The sequence below is a fragment of the Heteronotia binoei genome, chromosome 8 (genome assembly GCF_032191835.1).
Source record: "Heteronotia binoei isolate CCM8104 ecotype False Entrance Well chromosome 8, APGP_CSIRO_Hbin_v1, whole genome shotgun sequence".
Taxonomy (NCBI): Eukaryota; Metazoa; Chordata; class Lepidosauria; order Squamata; family Gekkonidae; genus Heteronotia; species Heteronotia binoei.
In genome coordinates this window covers 90,644,723-90,661,317 of record NC_083230.1, presented here as the reverse complement: position 1 = coordinate 90,661,317, position 16,595 = coordinate 90,644,723, and the positions used below count along the sequence as shown (strand labels likewise).

The window sequence follows — 16,595 nt, the reverse complement described above, 5'->3', positions numbered from 1 at the left end:
GAGAAAAATCCCCATGTGGAAGCAGCCTAGTTCTACTCAGAGGGAAGGAGTACAAATTGGTATTGCAGGAAATGCTATTAGTATTATTTAACATTTGTTTAGTGTTGGAGTATTGACAGTGTGCTACAGAAGAATATGACCTGGTTTCTGCCCACGTGTATTTGAAACTAGGTTAGACAGATGTGGCATTTGTCTTCTTTTTAGAGACTTCAGTAGGGAAGGAAAGAGATTCTATTGTACCAATTTCCTCCTCTTTTTGGCTGCCTTCTTGATACGGTAGCATGCTATGTAGCACAAAAGCTTTACTTTTTAAAGCAGCTATCAGGTGGTAATTTGTGTGGTTGCTCCAGTACTGCAGATTTTCCCCCACCCCATTATTATGGATTTTAATTCCAGTTATCTACTATATATATCTTCAGTGCCTGGTGAAACCTGTGCAGGGGTCTGATGATATATAGATGATGAAATTAATATTAATTCAAATGAATGTGTCAAAACAGCAAAAAAGATAATTGTTACAGAATGCTGATTGACATCCATTCTCAAAGCCCCCATAGCCCTAAGGTTCTCTTGTACCCTTTCTGTGTAAATTGTACACATTTAGGTAATTACTGGGTCTCTTCAGTGTCTTTATTTGTCTTCCAGAGGTGAACATCTGTATTAACAAGCTAGTCTATATGTAAGAACAGTCTTTCTGAACAATTGCATTGGATTCTTCCTGGGATTAGTAAAATCACTGAATCTGTTCTGGCCCTAAGTAATGTAGCAAAATGGATGGAGTCCTGACCTATCCTTGCTTAAGACCACAACAGACCTGCTGGAGCCTACCAAAAATCCATCTAGCTGAGCATCCTGTTTCCTACAGTGGTCAACCAGATGCTGCCAGGAAGACTACAAATACAGCATGACCACAGTAGCTCTCCCCCCCCCAATTTTCATGGGAATAAAACGATATTGATGACTTCTGTTACTTTTGCGTTATTGATACTCCCTTCCATTTCAATAGATGTTAATTTCTCACAGCTCTAAGAGTGCGATTATCATGTGGTTTAGGTTTCAGTAACATTGTCTACTTTCACAGTAACCACAGAGCTTGGTTGTGAAAATCACCTGAAATTTTTAATCTCCCCTTTGACATTTTACACTTACAGTGAAATGGTAACTAGGCCAGAAAGATGTCCCTTCATTTACAGGCTTTAAGATCCCAGAGTTAGTAGTTTGTTTCCATCAGCGTTAGATGGGCAAAGCACTGCAGGACAGTTTCTCTTGATAGCTCCTTTGCTTCAGGGCATCTGTAATGCATTTAGCATAAAACAATGGCTAAACAAAAGAAGGCACTAAAATGTCTAAATGGAGGGTTATTGGCCCCAAGGTGGGCTTCTGACTTTTCCTGTGACAGCCATATAAAGGATTCTGTGCTCTCATCAGGCAGGGTCAGAGAGGCCAATTAAATCTAGATGATACTCAAGTGTGTCCGCTAGGACAGCTGGGGTTGCCATCTATGATCTGGAAAGTTCCTTAAGATTTGGGGGCGGTGCCTGCAGAAAGGGGATTTGGGGAAGGATTTAACTTAGAATCTACGGTGTACCATAGGGCCTGCTTCTGGAGCTACCATTTTCTTCAAGGTAATTGTTCTCTGTAATCTGGAGATAATTTGTCATTCTGGGAGCGCTCCAGGCCCCACCTGGGGGTTGGAAATCTTAATGACAGCACTACTAGAATGGAGAGGAAGACCAGAATTCTTCTGTTTTAGGTGTTGTTATCCATTGGATTATAGCAAACAGATCTATTCCTATCTAAAATAACAGGTGCTAGGGCTCCCAAACTCCAGTGCTGTCCGTGTTGGTAGCCCTGAATCCTAAATGCAAAAAACAAAGGCGGTGCTTATGCAATGATGAGGTATGCAGCAAATGTTCAGAGCCACTTTGCTTCACAGATTTCAAGGGCTGACTCTAGGGACAAATTAAAGTCTGCTTGTAGCGTTATCATTTATCATAGCAATGTGCTCTAGGGTGGGAGAGCCAGCATGTTGTTTCAGCATCTGTTTTCTTCTCTCTGCAGTAGAAGTAAGAGAAGAGATAATACTGACAGAACCCGTTCCTCCAAGTCCTTCCCCAGTGCCTTTCTCTCCAGCTAAATCTGCCACCTCAGTGGATATACCGTCTGCACCTTCGCCTGTAAGCAGTCAGTCCCCAGAGTACGTTGGCATAGCAACTACAACAGGTTGGTAAGACTAAGGAAGACTGGCTATTTATATACCTTTCACATAATAACTTTCTAGCTAAAACAGAAAATGGGGATATGGGTACTTTGCTTATGGTGATCCAGAAAGGGTATCCTCTGATGGCACTGATTCAGGGCAGTGGTGTGTGCAGGGTAGGGAACAGCAGAGGAGGAAGAGGAGTGGCCAGTAGGATGGATCAATTGTACCAGATCTGACAGCCACCATCCAATCTGAAACAGGAATACATGTTCATGGACTGAATGAAATCCAGTTTTTGTTTAAAAGATGAAGTTACCTAGAAATGCATCTCAGTGTCCGAAAGATATTCTGAGAATGCCTGATGAACATATGAAGCTGCCTTATACTGAATCAGACACTTGGTCCATCAAAGTCAGTATTGTCTTCTCAGACTGGCAGCAGCTCTCCAGGGTCTCAAGCTGAGGTTTTTCACACCTATTTGCCTGGACCCTTTTTTGGAGATGCCGGGGATTGAACCTGGGACCTTCTGCTTCCCAAGCAGATGCTCTACCGCTGAGCCACCGTCCCTCCCTGATAATGCTAATTTCCCAAATAAAAATAAGAATGCAGTTGACTTCCATTTGAAACAAAACTTTCCTGTACTGCTCACAATATGCATTTAATTAAGAATTTTCAGATGCATCAAATGTTACAAACAACTGAAAGTAAACTGTGGAGATTATTGGCTCCCTTTCTCTAATAGCCCTGTGCCTTCAATGGCTGCAGTGACATAGAATAATGTCTTCCCTCCACTTTTTTTTTAAACTGCCAGAATGGTAGAAAGTATATCCACTGAATTTCTGCCTAGTATTAAATTAAAATTATTTTAAAATTATTTAAAAATTATTTAAAAATTATTTAAAAATGCAAGCATGCAAGGTGGCTTACATAAAATCTAAAAGATCCATACAGAAATCCAGCTGGTATACAATTCTAAGGATGGACAGAAATTAATAATTATTGGAAGAAATTTCTGCTTCCAGACAATCAGGAGTAGTTTTAAAAGTGTATTTATTTCATGAAGGCATAAACCACATTGGAGGATGGAGGTTAGTAACACTAATCAGTCTAACTCAGAGTTGTTGAACAAGCAGTTTGGGGGTTGAATCAGGCCCCCGAAGGGCTCCTATCAGGTACCCGAGCAATTGGCTGTCATCTGCTTCCTGCTCTCTATATCTTGCTTTCTTCTGCATAAAAGCTTGCTTTGCAAGGCTTGCTCAATTGCACAAGAGCTACAGAGCAAAACCTCTGTTTTCTCCATTGGCTGATGTTCCTCCCTTGGGGAGGAAGGGGGGAGGAATAGCTTGCTTTGCCAGGCTCTCAAGTGCACAGCAGAGCTGCTGAGCCAAGCCTCTCTTCCTTCTATTGGCTGAGGCTCCTACCCCAGAGCCCTGGGGAAGGAAGGAAAGAGCCAGAGCTTCCTTTGCCCAGTTCCCTGGATCCCATGGGAGAAATGCAAAGAAAGCATATTTAAAACCAATGAGCGCTAACGTTTTAAGCATGTTTTCAGTCTTTTAAAATATATATTTGGGATCTTCTTCGTGGTCTCTGTGCATCACACTGATAGGAGAAGGTGCCGGCGCCGATCACGATCGGTAACTCCAAAGCCGCGAATTTCCGCGCCCCCGTCCCGGAGCGCATGCGCAGGCACTCCCCTTCCCTGCGCATGCCCACCAGGACAGGAGCGGACATCCCACCAGTTCTCTTCTGACCACCGCTGAGATCAGTCGATCTTCGCTACGGTCGGTGGATTTTCTTCATAGTGTTCGTTGGATTTCCAGAGAGGATACTCTAGAGACTTTGACTTGCGTTAACATTGTCTGTGAGTGGGGAGACAAAGGGCGTTTGTTATTTTTCCTACTTCCAGCTTCCCTTTTTCCCTTCCCCCCCCTCTCTCCCCCTCACCCCCGCGCCTTCCGCATATGGAAAAGCGCTGGGGATTTTTCAAGAGGTACAGGAAGTGTGGCAGCAAAATCGCCCCTCCGGCCACACCCAGTGCTTACTGTGCCTGGGAGAGACGCATAAGCCGGACTCCTGCGCTCACTGCGCTAAGTTTTCCAGGCAAACGAGAAAAAATCGAGCGGCTCGCCTTGCTGCAGCCTTGATGGAACAAGCGCTGTCTCCTCGCAAAATGGCGGCGTCATCAGAAAGCGCGCCAAAGTCCTCGGTGTCGGTGGTCGATACCGACAAGACCTCCTCCGATGCCGATCGCCCTCTAAAGAGAGTGGGCTCGGCTTCAATGTCGGATACCTCTACACCAGCAGAGAGGTCCAAGGAGGATAAAGGAGCTTCTTCAGATCCGAAGAAAAAGAAGAAGGCAGATAAGCTGAAACATACTAAACCCGCCTCTCGCTCCTCACCGATATCTCCATCGGAACCGACAGCGCTAATTGTTCCACCGTTAAAACTGCTTGCCTCTCTGTGCCGTCGACAGAGCCCACCGATGCTGCAATCGATGTCGACACAAAGTGCAATCTCATCGGACTCCGACCGCAACTTAGACCCAGCGCAACAGTCGGGAAGAGAGGAGAGTCCCTCTGACCTCATACAAGTGGGAAAGGACAGCTCTCAGGATCGCTCCGACAGAGTCTGACGGGAACGATCTCGGAGCCCTTATAGAGTCTCCCCCCTCACTCTGAGACGTGAACCGGTGAGATGGGGTCGCTCAGAGAGCTCACAACGGGACAGGTCTTGTAAGCCCTCGACATCGACGGGACTTGTGGGTATCGAGAGACCAATCCCCAGAGGACCGCTCCCCCAGGAGACGTCATGACAACTCCCCAGGGCAAAGGGCGCCACCTCCACTGCCACGGGACCAACGCCAATGGCAATATTTGTATGGGTCATGCCCGATGCCATCAATGTTTCCGTGGTTTCCCCCCCAGACAGGCTGAGTGGGACCAGCGCTCGGAGGCGTCCTATCGATCGAGAACATCATATCGACCACAAAAACGCACCCCTGACTCTTTTGCAGGAGCTAGGGTTACGGGTGAATACAAAGAAATCTTGTCTCCAGCCCTCCCAAAGAGTGCAATTTATTGGGGCGATTTTGGACATGCAGTTGTGCAAAGCGTTTCTGCCAGAAAAGAGGGCAAGAGACATTATAGACCTGATACGGATATTTCAGGAAAGCCAGTTGGTCACCGCTCTTCAGGTGAAGCGGCTGCTAGGCTTGATGGCATCCACAACAGCAGTGTTGATCTTTGTCAGGTTCCACATGAGGATCCTCCAGTTGTGGTTTCTGAAGCGTTTCAGGTGCGGGGAAGATTCCCCTCTTCACAGATTCTCCATTCCGGAGGAAATTCTGGTGACACTGAGGTGGTGGCAGCACAAGCGCAACCTACTAGAGGGAGCACCTTTCTACAGATCGCGCCCAACAATAACTCTAACCTCGGACGCGTCCCTGTGGGGATGTGGCACGCATGTGAATGGACTATGCGTGGGCGACAGGTGGCCCAAGGACCACCTGCAATACCATATCAACTTCTTGGAGCTCCTGGCGATTCATCATGCTATCCTTTCCTTCGGCCATTGCTGGCAAACCAGACAGTGGCGATTCTGACGGACAACACCACGGCGCTGGCCTATATAAACAGGCAAGGTGGCACGGTGTCTCAGAAGCTTTGTCTGCTGGCTTTACACATCTGGGAAATCTGCAGAGAGATGAACACGTATCTGATGGCGGCTCATCTTCCGGGAGACCAGAACGTGTGCGCGGATTTTCTCAGTTGGGGGGGAGCCTCCCTACACGAATGGGAGCTCAACTGGACCTTCCTCCAACCCATCTTTCAGAAGTGGGGGATGCCGGAGATAGACGTCTTCGCCACCCGCGGCAACAGGAAGTGCAGAAGGTTCTGTTGTCGAGGGGGAAGGGACCCGCTGTCGCTGGGGGACGGACTCCTGCTCCACTGGGACAACTGTCACGTGTACCTGTTTCCCCCGATTCCTCTCATCACGCGTGTGATACAGAAAATATACAGAGAACGCCCGAGAGGAATTCTGATCACCCCGTGGTGGCCCAGGCAACATTGGTTTGCCCCCATTCTGCGGCTGTCCGAAGGCATCTTTCACCACTTTCCCACAGTGCCAGACTTACTGTTCTCCCAGCAGGGACTAATAGTCTACCACGATGGTGTGGAGGCTTGGGTGAACCCATTATCGGCAAGGGTTCAGCATGTGATCCTTAACTGTAGGCGGGAGTCTACGAGGAAATCATATGCTTATAAGTGGGCACGGTTTGTACAGTTTACCTCTGGGACTGGAGGTGACCAGCGAAAGCAGGTCTTCCTAGCATTCTCGATTTCCTGCTCACCTTGTTAGATAAAGGGTTGGCAGTATCCTCCGTAAGGGTGTACCTGGCGACCATCTCAGCTAATCATGAACATGTCGAAGGCCGATCAGTGTTCGCACACCCTACCACAAAGAACTTTCTGCGGGAGTTGCTGCGGTTGTACCCTTCTGTTAGGAACCCGACCCCGTCATGGGATTTACCGGGGGTCCTAGAGGCCCTCATGGGGAAACCCTTTGAACCTATGGCTACGTGTTCGCTGCAGCTATTATCGTGGAAGACAGCATTCCTGGTGGCTATCACCTTGGCTCGGAGGGTCGGGGAATTGGCAGCATTGCGATGTGATGATCCCTACCTTCAGTTCCGACCGGACGGGGTGTGGTTGCGTCCAGATGTGACTTTCTTACCTAAGGTGGTGTCCTCTTTTCACCTGAACAGGGACATTTGTCTGCCAGTCTATTTCCCGAACCCGTCTACAGATTCGGAGAGGCGTTTTCATGCCCTGGATGTGAAGCGTGCGATCTCCTTTTACTTGCACAGAGTGAGGCCTTCACGGAAAGACCCTCGGCTCTTCGTCTCCTATGCCTCGGCCTCCTTGGGGCAGAGGGTCTCGTCTCAGAGACTCTCGAAGTGGTTGACAGAGACGATTAGACTGTGCTATCTACTGCGGAAGCGGCCTCTGCCAGGGCCGATTAAAGTGCACTCCACAAGGGCAATGGCAACCTCGGCAGCATTCATGAAGGGAGTGCCATTGCGAGACATTTGTAAGGCGGCTACCTGGTCCTCCCCACATACGTTTATTAAGCATTATGCGTTAGACCTTCAGTGGAGGCATAGTTCGTCCGTGGGCCGTGCAGTTCTGCAGTCGCTAACCCATTGACGGACCGTGCAACCCTCCTCCAAGTAGGCTGCTATCTTGCTATTCTCCCATCAGTGTGATGCACAGAGACCACGAAGAAGATAAACAGGTTTCCTACCTGTAACTGATGATCTTCGAGTGGTCATCTGTGCAGTCACACTACCCGTCCACCTTTCCCACTGCTGCTGGTCCATCTCAGGGGCTCATGCAGCGGTCAGAAGGAACTGGCGGGATGTCCGCTCCTGTCCTGGTGGGCATGCGCAGGGAAGGGGAGTGCCTACCCATGCACACCGGGACGGGGGCGCGGAAATCCGCGGCTTTGAAGTTACCGATCGTGATCGGCGCCGGCGCCTTCTCCCATCAGTGTGACTGCACGGATGACCACTCGAAGATCATCAGTTACAGATAGGAAACCTGTTTTTCGTCTGTGTTCTTTATAAAATTTATATATCTTCTACCCAATCTTAAATAGGTACACACATGCCCCGGCCCGGCATGGCTTGGCCCAACAAGGTCTCATTTATGTCAGATCCGGTCCTCATAGCAAATGAGTTTGACACTCCTGGTCTAACTATTCTAAAGAATTCCATAGCTCAGTGGCACACAAAGAACCTGTTTGTGATTTGAGAACATATTCTGTCTTACATAAAAGATCAGGATTTCCAGATCTCCAGCATCCCAGCAAACCTTGAGACTCATGAAGCAGGGCTTGATGACTTCTCATTGAACAGAAATTTTAATGGAAGCTATTCCACACATTATTAGCAATGCTGTTAAGAAAGATATAGATCAGTGTCAGAGTACTTCTGGATTTGATGCCTGGTATCTACAGTTAGAAAGAACTAGGATAACAGGACTGGGAAACTCTTCTGCCTGAGATTTTGGAGAACTACAACCAAGTCAGAATAGACAGTACAAAGATAGATGGACCAATGATCTGTTGCCATTTCAGACATCATATGTTGCAAATACTGCTGAAATAATTTAAATCATGTAAGCGCTCCAGAACACTTTATAAATGCTTGGGATATTTATTATTAATAATTATTCAAGTAAGTACAAAACAGTGAACACCTTGAGTACCACTGAATCTAATCTGATCTGATTCCTAAGAAGCTGCTGTACCTTTGTTTCAGGTTTCATTCAAACATTGCTGTTGTCACAGCATTAAGTACATAAGTTAACTATTAAGCTTGGTGCATTCCTTTTTCTGCGTACTTGCAGTGGTGTAACACAAAACAAGCAATTAAATCATTGTGCTTGACGTGATAGCACACACCATAAAGGCAAACCATTGGTAAATTGCTCTGGAGTAAAACATCTGGCAAGGCCCAGTTTCTTTTTCTTTAAATCTTTCTGTTAAACTGATGTATTCTGAAAAGGGATAATCAGGACTTAACTCTTTTTAAATTACAAAGGCTTGATTAATGATTGCTCAAATGAAATACTATAACAAAAGTGATGGGTTGAAAACTGGTGCTTCCATACTGTCTTAGCCTGTGATCACTCACTTATGAGCATCACTGCACTTGAAAACATTCAAGGCTTTTTGCCAAAATCCTGTAACTTTACCAGTGGGTAACTAAAAATTGTGCCTCTTTTATCAATATGTCATCTTGTTAGCAAATGAAAAGTACGGTGGAAAATATGTTCCAGAATGTGATCCTAAATACCCACTTGGAAGTAAATTCACTGAGAATCAACATTTTTATCACCCCATCCTGTTGAAATTGAAAAACTGCTTCCCAAGTGACAGTCTTTTGATTGAAGTTACATATATTAGTTTGCAGGAAAAGCCCCTTAAACAGAATGTTTGCACAAAATAACATCACTGCAGCAATGCTATCCAGTACTGGATTAGAATAGTTCTTGTTAATGCCTGTGAAAAGTCTGTATCTGCTAATCTAATTCTGAGAATTGGATTGACAACAGTGCATCTGCTGCAAAACTGCCATTTTCAAATTTTAACTTTCAAAGTATAACATTTACAGTCCTAATTATTTTCATATTTCCCATGTGGGTTTCTATGTTTGCATAGGGCAATTGTGAGGCATTACAATCTACTTTTAAAGTAAATTATGTTATCCTACATTTAATTCTTAGCTCCCAACTCTATTCCTGATAGAGAGGCAAGTGGGATTGCCAGCCCTCAGTTGTGGGCAGGTGCTCCCCTTGTCTGGAGGCTTTCCCTCTGCTTCAGGGTTATCAGAAAGCAGAGGGGGGGAATGTCTGCTCGGCACTCCATTACACTCTATGGAGACTGGTCCCCATAGAGTATAATGAAGAATCAACCCATGAGTATCTGGGGGTGCCGTTTTTTGAGGTAGACACACTAAATTTTCAGCATAGCCTCTGGAGCCTCTTCTCAAACCTTCCCTCCACCAAGTTTAAAAAATATTGGACGGGGGCGGGGGGGGGGTGTCAAATTTTATGAGCCCCAAAAGAAGGTGCCCCTATCCTCCATTAATGTATATTGTATGATTTTAATGAACCTGTTGTTAGCCGCCCTGAGCCTGCCTAGGCGGGGGAGGGCGGGATATAAATAAAAATTATTATTATTATTATTATTATTATTATTATTATTATTATTATTATTATTATTATTATTATTATTATTATTATTTATAATGAAGGGAAGTTATTTAAAAGGAGTGTAGTCCCTTTAAATGTGATGGCCAGAACTCCCTTCAGAGTTCAGTCGTGTTTGTCACAATCTTGCTCCAGACTCCACCCCCAAAGTCCTCAGATATTTCCTAAGTTGGATCTGGCACCCCATGAGGCAGGTACGAGTCTTCAGAAATATCATTGGTTATAGTGGCTATTATTCCTGCCAGCAGGAAAAAGCAGATGCTGGATCCAGTTTGGGCATGTGCAATAGAAGACTTTCTTTAGCTGGATGGATAATTGCATGTACAACTTACTGCTGTGAATTATTGCTCCTACCTGGATAACCAGAGCTTCTACCAGTCCTGGAAGCAGAGGGGAGGCTGGCTTCTCTCACCCTGCTTCTCCTACCAAAGCTCTGATGGTCTGACCATGTACTGGTAGCTCTGGGGCCAAAGGATATGCTGCTTTTCATCACTATTTCACTGAATTTGGCCTCCCCCCCTTGTCATGCCCTGGGATGCAGGCAGGGAAAGAGACCAAGTCCCAGACGGGATCTGAGTTGGAGAGCAGAGGGGAAACCACCAGGGCAAATCCAAAGTATAGAGTCCAAAGCCAGTTCGAGGTCAGAATCAACAGAGCGGAGCAGAATAGGAACCAATAGAGAGTAACATCCAAAACACAAACTGATAGCCGAGTCGTTCATAGCCGGAAGTTCAGAAACTGAAGGATCAGATTTCAAAGCCAGCTGGGGTGGACACATGTCGCAAGATAAACGCATTGCTTCCACATGGGGATCAGCCCAGAGCAGGGAGCTAAATGGCTTGCCACCACTGTTTCCAATTAGCGAGGTGTCATGAGCCCTGAGGAGGAGGAGCTGGAAGGGTTAACAGACCTGGAAGAGTTGCCAGCCAGTTCCTCAGCTGAACAAACAGCAGCTGGCCCATCAATCACTCTCCAAGCACAAGTGTCAGCTGTTGGCAGATCAATCTCCTCCAAGCTCTTCTCCCATCTCAAGAGGTCAAAGCAGGCTCCGGAAAGAACTTTCAGAGCGAAGACATGAGGCATGCCGAGGCTTCAGATCTCTCAGCCCTGAGTTCTAGCAGACTCACTGCCACACAGGGAGCAGGCTGATTGAGACTCCCATACAGCTTCCACCCAGGACATGGTAACCTTGTGGAAGCAACAAGTCTATTCTCTGGCTTGCATCCACGCTCCTTCCTGATCCCTGATCTTGACCTGCTTGATTTCCTTGGCACCTTGACTTTTTGGCTTTTGGACATTGACTTCTGATTCTGGTTTGTGATTCTGCATTGGTGACTTGGCTTCTGCTGGACTTTGACCTTGGACTGGCTTTGGACTCCTGCCTGCCTGAGAACGTGACACCAGGCTCCTATTAGAACTCCAGGCTGAGGCTCCTATTAGAACTCCGAGCTCTCAGCTGCACATTTCGACGCCGGGTTGCCAAATCCTGGTGGAGTCACTCCTGTACATGAGCCATCCGTGGGGGTGAGTCGGGAGGGCTTTGTGCTTGTGGCTGCTCAGATACAGGGAATAAGGGCAGCAGTGGCCAACTATCAGTTTCTTCCAAGGGACCAGCTGCCAGAGGGCGCAGCTGCTGGCTCTGCTGCAACCGGCAGCTCCATGGCTGGCTGCTCCCCTTCATCATTGCCCATGACACCCCTAGGCAAATGTCTAGTTTGCCTTCGCTCCCCAGCCTCCTCCTATCTCTCTTCCCCACCAGATCTATTTCTATGCCTGGGAAGGGGTAGTGGAGTGCCACTCTCTCCAGTGGGTAAAATGGTGCTGGAGGCTCCTGGCTCCTATGCCGGTTCTCCAGCATGCTGTCAGTGCTGGGTTGAGGGGGCAGACCAGCAGCAGTGGGAACAACGAGCAAGCCGCTGAAAGAGTGGTCGTGGCTGCTGCCTCCTACGCAGTGGTGGTGGCCACTCTTTCAGAAGCTCATTAATTGTTTCCGCTGCTGCTGGCCTGTCCCCTCAACCTGGCACTGACAGTGAGTGCACCAGAAGAACAGCATAGGAGCTGGAAGCCTCTGGCACCATTTTACCCGCAGATCAGCTGATCGCTGCAGGGAGGCCTTTACATAGCTCGGGGAGCATGGCGCTCCACCGTCCCTTCCCGGGCATTGAAATAGACCTGGTGGGGAAGGGTGGGTGGAGGGGGGCAGCGGGGCATGGTGCCAGAGGGGAGCGTCGGGGCACTGTGGAGGGGGGAGGGCCCCAAATCTGCCTAGGGTGCCATGTGCTCTAGGGCTGGTCCTGACCATGTGATGTATGAATTAAAGCATAAATGCTTCTGAGCATACAGTGCCTCTTTCTAACCTCTGACAATCTGCAATCTCCTCCCCATTCCAATAGCATGAGGGCTTGTAGGTCATTTGAAGGGATTTCTGTGTAGGCTTGAGCCTTAACACTGTTCTTTTTAAAAATTAAGTAATGAGTCTATGGGTTAGATCACCCAAGAGATTTGGCCTGACCTAGCCATGCCTCCCTTCCAGATTTAATGTGTGCGATCACATACACACATCTGTCCCCCAAGTCCCACCTGTCCTCACCTTGGGCTGGGACCTGATTAAATAGCTACTGAGAACTTCCTGGTGGCAAATCCTGAATGGCCAGGGCCCATGATGCACCCACCTCACACACGTACTGTAGCAGGGAAAGTCCTGTATTGTCCAATTAATAGTAAATCATACTTACAAACGAGGTCTGAGGCAAGATCAGGAAAACAGCTTTCTTTATTTAACGTGCACGGGCCCTAGGTACACGGGCTTCAGAGAAACTCTGAGCAATGACTGCAGTTACCTGCCGTCCTTTATAGGGTGCCTCCACCCACTCACTACCTTAAAACAGCTCAGCTTCCCAGGTCCCTGGGACACTGACAAAAACATGCATCGACCACAATTTATGTGATGTACTAGTCTGTTGGTTCATCTTCCTAGGCTTGTCCTTATATGGGCCTTTCCCTGGTGCCAGCTGCACCCTGTTTCCTTATTAAGAATATTATCACACACATTCCTTATTGCTAAATTACTACCAAGCAGTCTGAATGCTCCTCTTGTGCATACATGACCTGTGTCTCCCCTGGCAACAGGGTGGGGGCTATGTGATTGCTGTGGCACAGATCAAAGAGAACAGGCTTTTTCAAAGCCAGGATACTGCCGCACCAAATTCCCAATGTGATCCCCTTTAATACAGAATAATAATCATAATAAAGATGCAACTGTACTACATCTTATTGTTGGCCTTTTCCACTGTGTTTTCCAAAACTTGTGGAGGCTACACAATTGTTTCTCATGTAAATTAATGTCTACAGAATACTTGGAAATGAACTGCATCTCTTGATTTCATTCAGGGGCTATGCAGTCTTATACATGGTCTCTTACATATACGGTGACGACAGCAGCTGGATCACCTGCTGAAAATTCGCAACAACTGTCTTGCATGCGAAGTCCTCATGTTCCTCCTTCATCTGTTACTCACAGGATACCAGTTTATCCCCACCGAGATGAACATGGGTAAGTCTTTTGCTATCTTGTTTACTGCCTTTTTGGGCAACTTAATCATAGAATAATTTAATATTGGTGCCTGCTATCCAAGGTGCAATTTCTGATTCAACAACTACTTTTGGGGGGCAAGGAATTATGTGCCATTTTGAATGGAAAATCTGTATAACAGATGCTAAACATTTGCCCAACTCTGAATAAAGCTGATAAGCAAACTTAGGTATCCACATACATGATTTCATGAAGATATTCTGATTCATGCAACATTCCTGTTCTCCAGAGTTTCAGGATGCTCAGAGATAACTCCCAAGTATTATGAAGAACAAGATTTAAATCTGTAGGCAGGGATTTTTCTCTCTTTTTCAAAAAAGTATAATGTCTAGTAATTTCAGGTCATACTTGCAATTTCTTTAACCAAGCCTGGATAGCTTGGGTTCGCCTGATCTCAGAAAATAGGCAGGGTTGGCCCTGGTTAGTACTTGGAAGTTGGATGGGAGACTACCAAGGAAGTCCAGGGTTGCCCCATAGATGCAGGCAATTGCAAACCACCTTTGTTCATCTCCTCTTGAAAACTATACAGGGTTGGCATACATCAGCTGAGACTTGATAGCACCTTCCATCACCAATTTTAGGTACATCACAAAGTTATGAATAGGGACTAGTGCTGAATAAGGAAATTATGTGGGTGTGTGCTAGGATATATTTCAAATGGCTTTTTGAACACAATTAAAGGCAGTAGAATGGGAGACGATCTGACCAAGGAGCACAGACCACTGGGAAATTTCACTGTATTATTTCCATTTAAACGTATATGAATCATGTATTTTGCACAATATACTGTTCTTTTGAGCAAGGCTCGTGTAGGAGAACTTCCTGGTGGGTTGTGTTTTGTGTTAAATTAGTGGGTGTTAATTCCATTTTTTGCCTCATGGGCAAGAATTTCTGAAGCCAGTCCTGGATGTGTCAGGATTCAATCATATGGTGAGAAACAGGTTTAAGAACTTCTGATGTTCCTTCTGCAAGCAGCAGGGGGGAAAGAACTATAGTGCTAATCTGGTTAAAGTAATGAACATGCTCTGTTCTCAAATAAGAAAAAAAGTAAAAGGTGTTTAAGAGAAAGGGGATAAAAATATGTCTAACAAAGAGTTAAAAATCAGCATCATACTTTTATGCAATATATAACCCAGGAATCTTAGCAGATTAGTATTAGTTGGGTGCTGTTTTTATGAATACTAAGTATCTTCTATGACTTTTCAGGTATAGTGGGAGCTACAACTATGGTAGTTATGGAAATCAGCACCCTCATCCAATGCAGAGTCAATATCCATCTTTACCACATGACACAACTATTTCTGGACCTCTTCATTACTCAGCCTATCACAGAAGCTCTTCACAGGTTGGTTTCATATGATTGTTTCTCCTGTTACTCCATAGATTAAATAATACTTTCTCCATTCAGTGTTGGATGTTTGCTTGACCTGTGCTTATAAATTCACAAAACAGGTCACTTTGGAAAAGTATGAGAGTAAGGGTAAGTAATTTTTCTTCTGAGGAGAAAAATGTGAAGGAAGTGTCATTCCCATTGATTCCAGTGGGACTTGCAAAGGTGTACTTTCCAATACAGATTTTGTACCCTAGTCTTCTGGGAGCTGTGTATAGCCTCTGTCTTTAGTTTATGGGACCTCACTCTTTGTCTGTCTCTGCATGACTTGTTATATTGGGGGGGGGGGGGCAGCCACCCTTATACTGGCCCTGCTCCTATGCCTTTGTTAGTAATAGGACACAAAGAAATTTAACAGGTGAAGCTTCTTTTAGATGGTTTATAAGTGGAGATGAAAGCTTAACCTGCTAAATATATGGATGTCATACTGCTGGTAAAGCCAAAGGAAAAGGGCTAGGTGGCAGTCCGAACACCCAGAAGAAAGATGTGGTGAAGCTGAATATACTGTATTATAAATCTGTAGTTCCCAAGCTACATTGATAAAAAGGACAGTCTATCAGTGTTCCAGGTGATTAGCTACAATTGTTGTTTAACAGACATATGCAAAATCAAACATCATTGTGAAATCATCAGCAGAATTTCCCATTGATTTTGATGTATCTGTGTTGTAGCCCATGGTTTTAAAAGGCACTTAAAACATTTTTGAAATTTCAACATATGCTTCCAAGGGAATTTGATTAGAAACAGCATGTGTGTGTATGTTTGGGAGATGGAATTAGAGATGTCAAAAAAATTATATACTATCAGTTAAAATCTGAATTAAATATAAAGTTTTTGATGAAGCTAATTTGCAGTTTTCCTGAAGATGGGTGGTACTTGTTACAGCATCATGAACATGAGTCTTTAAAAAACAAATGTTGAAGCACATAATGGAGGGCTTTGGCATGCTTTCCAAAGTGTGAGCAAAAGCAGTATAAAGTTAGAGCTGCATTCATAAGGAAAATATTTTGCTGTTTGAACAGAGACACCTTTCACCTCTTTGCATAATCAGTCAGCAAGCTGAAGGACAAGAATAAAGAGATTATTCTTCAGCCTCGCTCTGAGGAAAGTCGAGCTTCATTGGTTGGGGGGAAGACACTTAAAATAGTATTTTCTAAAATAATAACGGAAAGAAACTGAGCTAATTTTAATTTTTTGGAGAAAGAGCCTCAACAATAATCGGCTTAAAGTCACCCTAACTTAAAGGGGTTAGTGTTTCTTGTCAAGTTTCAACAGCAGTGGTGGTGGCAAGTGTGAGTTGACCCAGAAAATGGTAATTTCCTGTCAAGGGCTCTCCAACAAATGTCGCCTTTATATCTGGCAAAGATCACTAGGCCCCAGTGTTTTGAGATCAGCGTGCTTAAGCACTCTTCATTAAACCGGATGCAAAGTGTGAAAGGTGATTCAGGCAGCTTGGGCAGGCATCCGCGCAGATGGCGAAGCTTTGGATACTCCAACAAGGCTGAATAGATGCTTCATTGGTTGAGTTAATAGTCAGGCAGGGGCCAATGCGGCCTTTAAAAATATTGTCTCTCAATGGTCTCTTCACTGGAAGGAAAAAGAAGTCACTGACTCATTTGCAATTAGCTGACCTAT

The 16,595-nt window shown here is 45.5% G+C and overlaps 1 protein-coding gene across 3 annotated transcripts in view; it reads left to right on the top strand.

The window, feature by feature from the left end:
* Positions 1-16,595, top strand: part of RFX4 (regulatory factor X4) — a 141,148-nt gene that overhangs the window by 120,722 nt on the left and 3,831 nt on the right. For 2 of the 3 annotated variants that reach the window (XM_060245570.1, XM_060245571.1), the window contains 3 exons: positions 2,062-2,223; positions 13,369-13,531; positions 14,777-14,915. In XM_060245570.1, coding sequence (XP_060101553.1) covers positions 2,062-2,223; positions 13,369-13,531; positions 14,777-14,915 — 464 coding nt within the window. The remainder of the gene's footprint in view (positions 1-2,061; positions 2,224-13,368; positions 13,532-14,776; positions 14,916-16,595) is intronic. The other variant, XM_060245572.1, reaches the window with a different exon arrangement.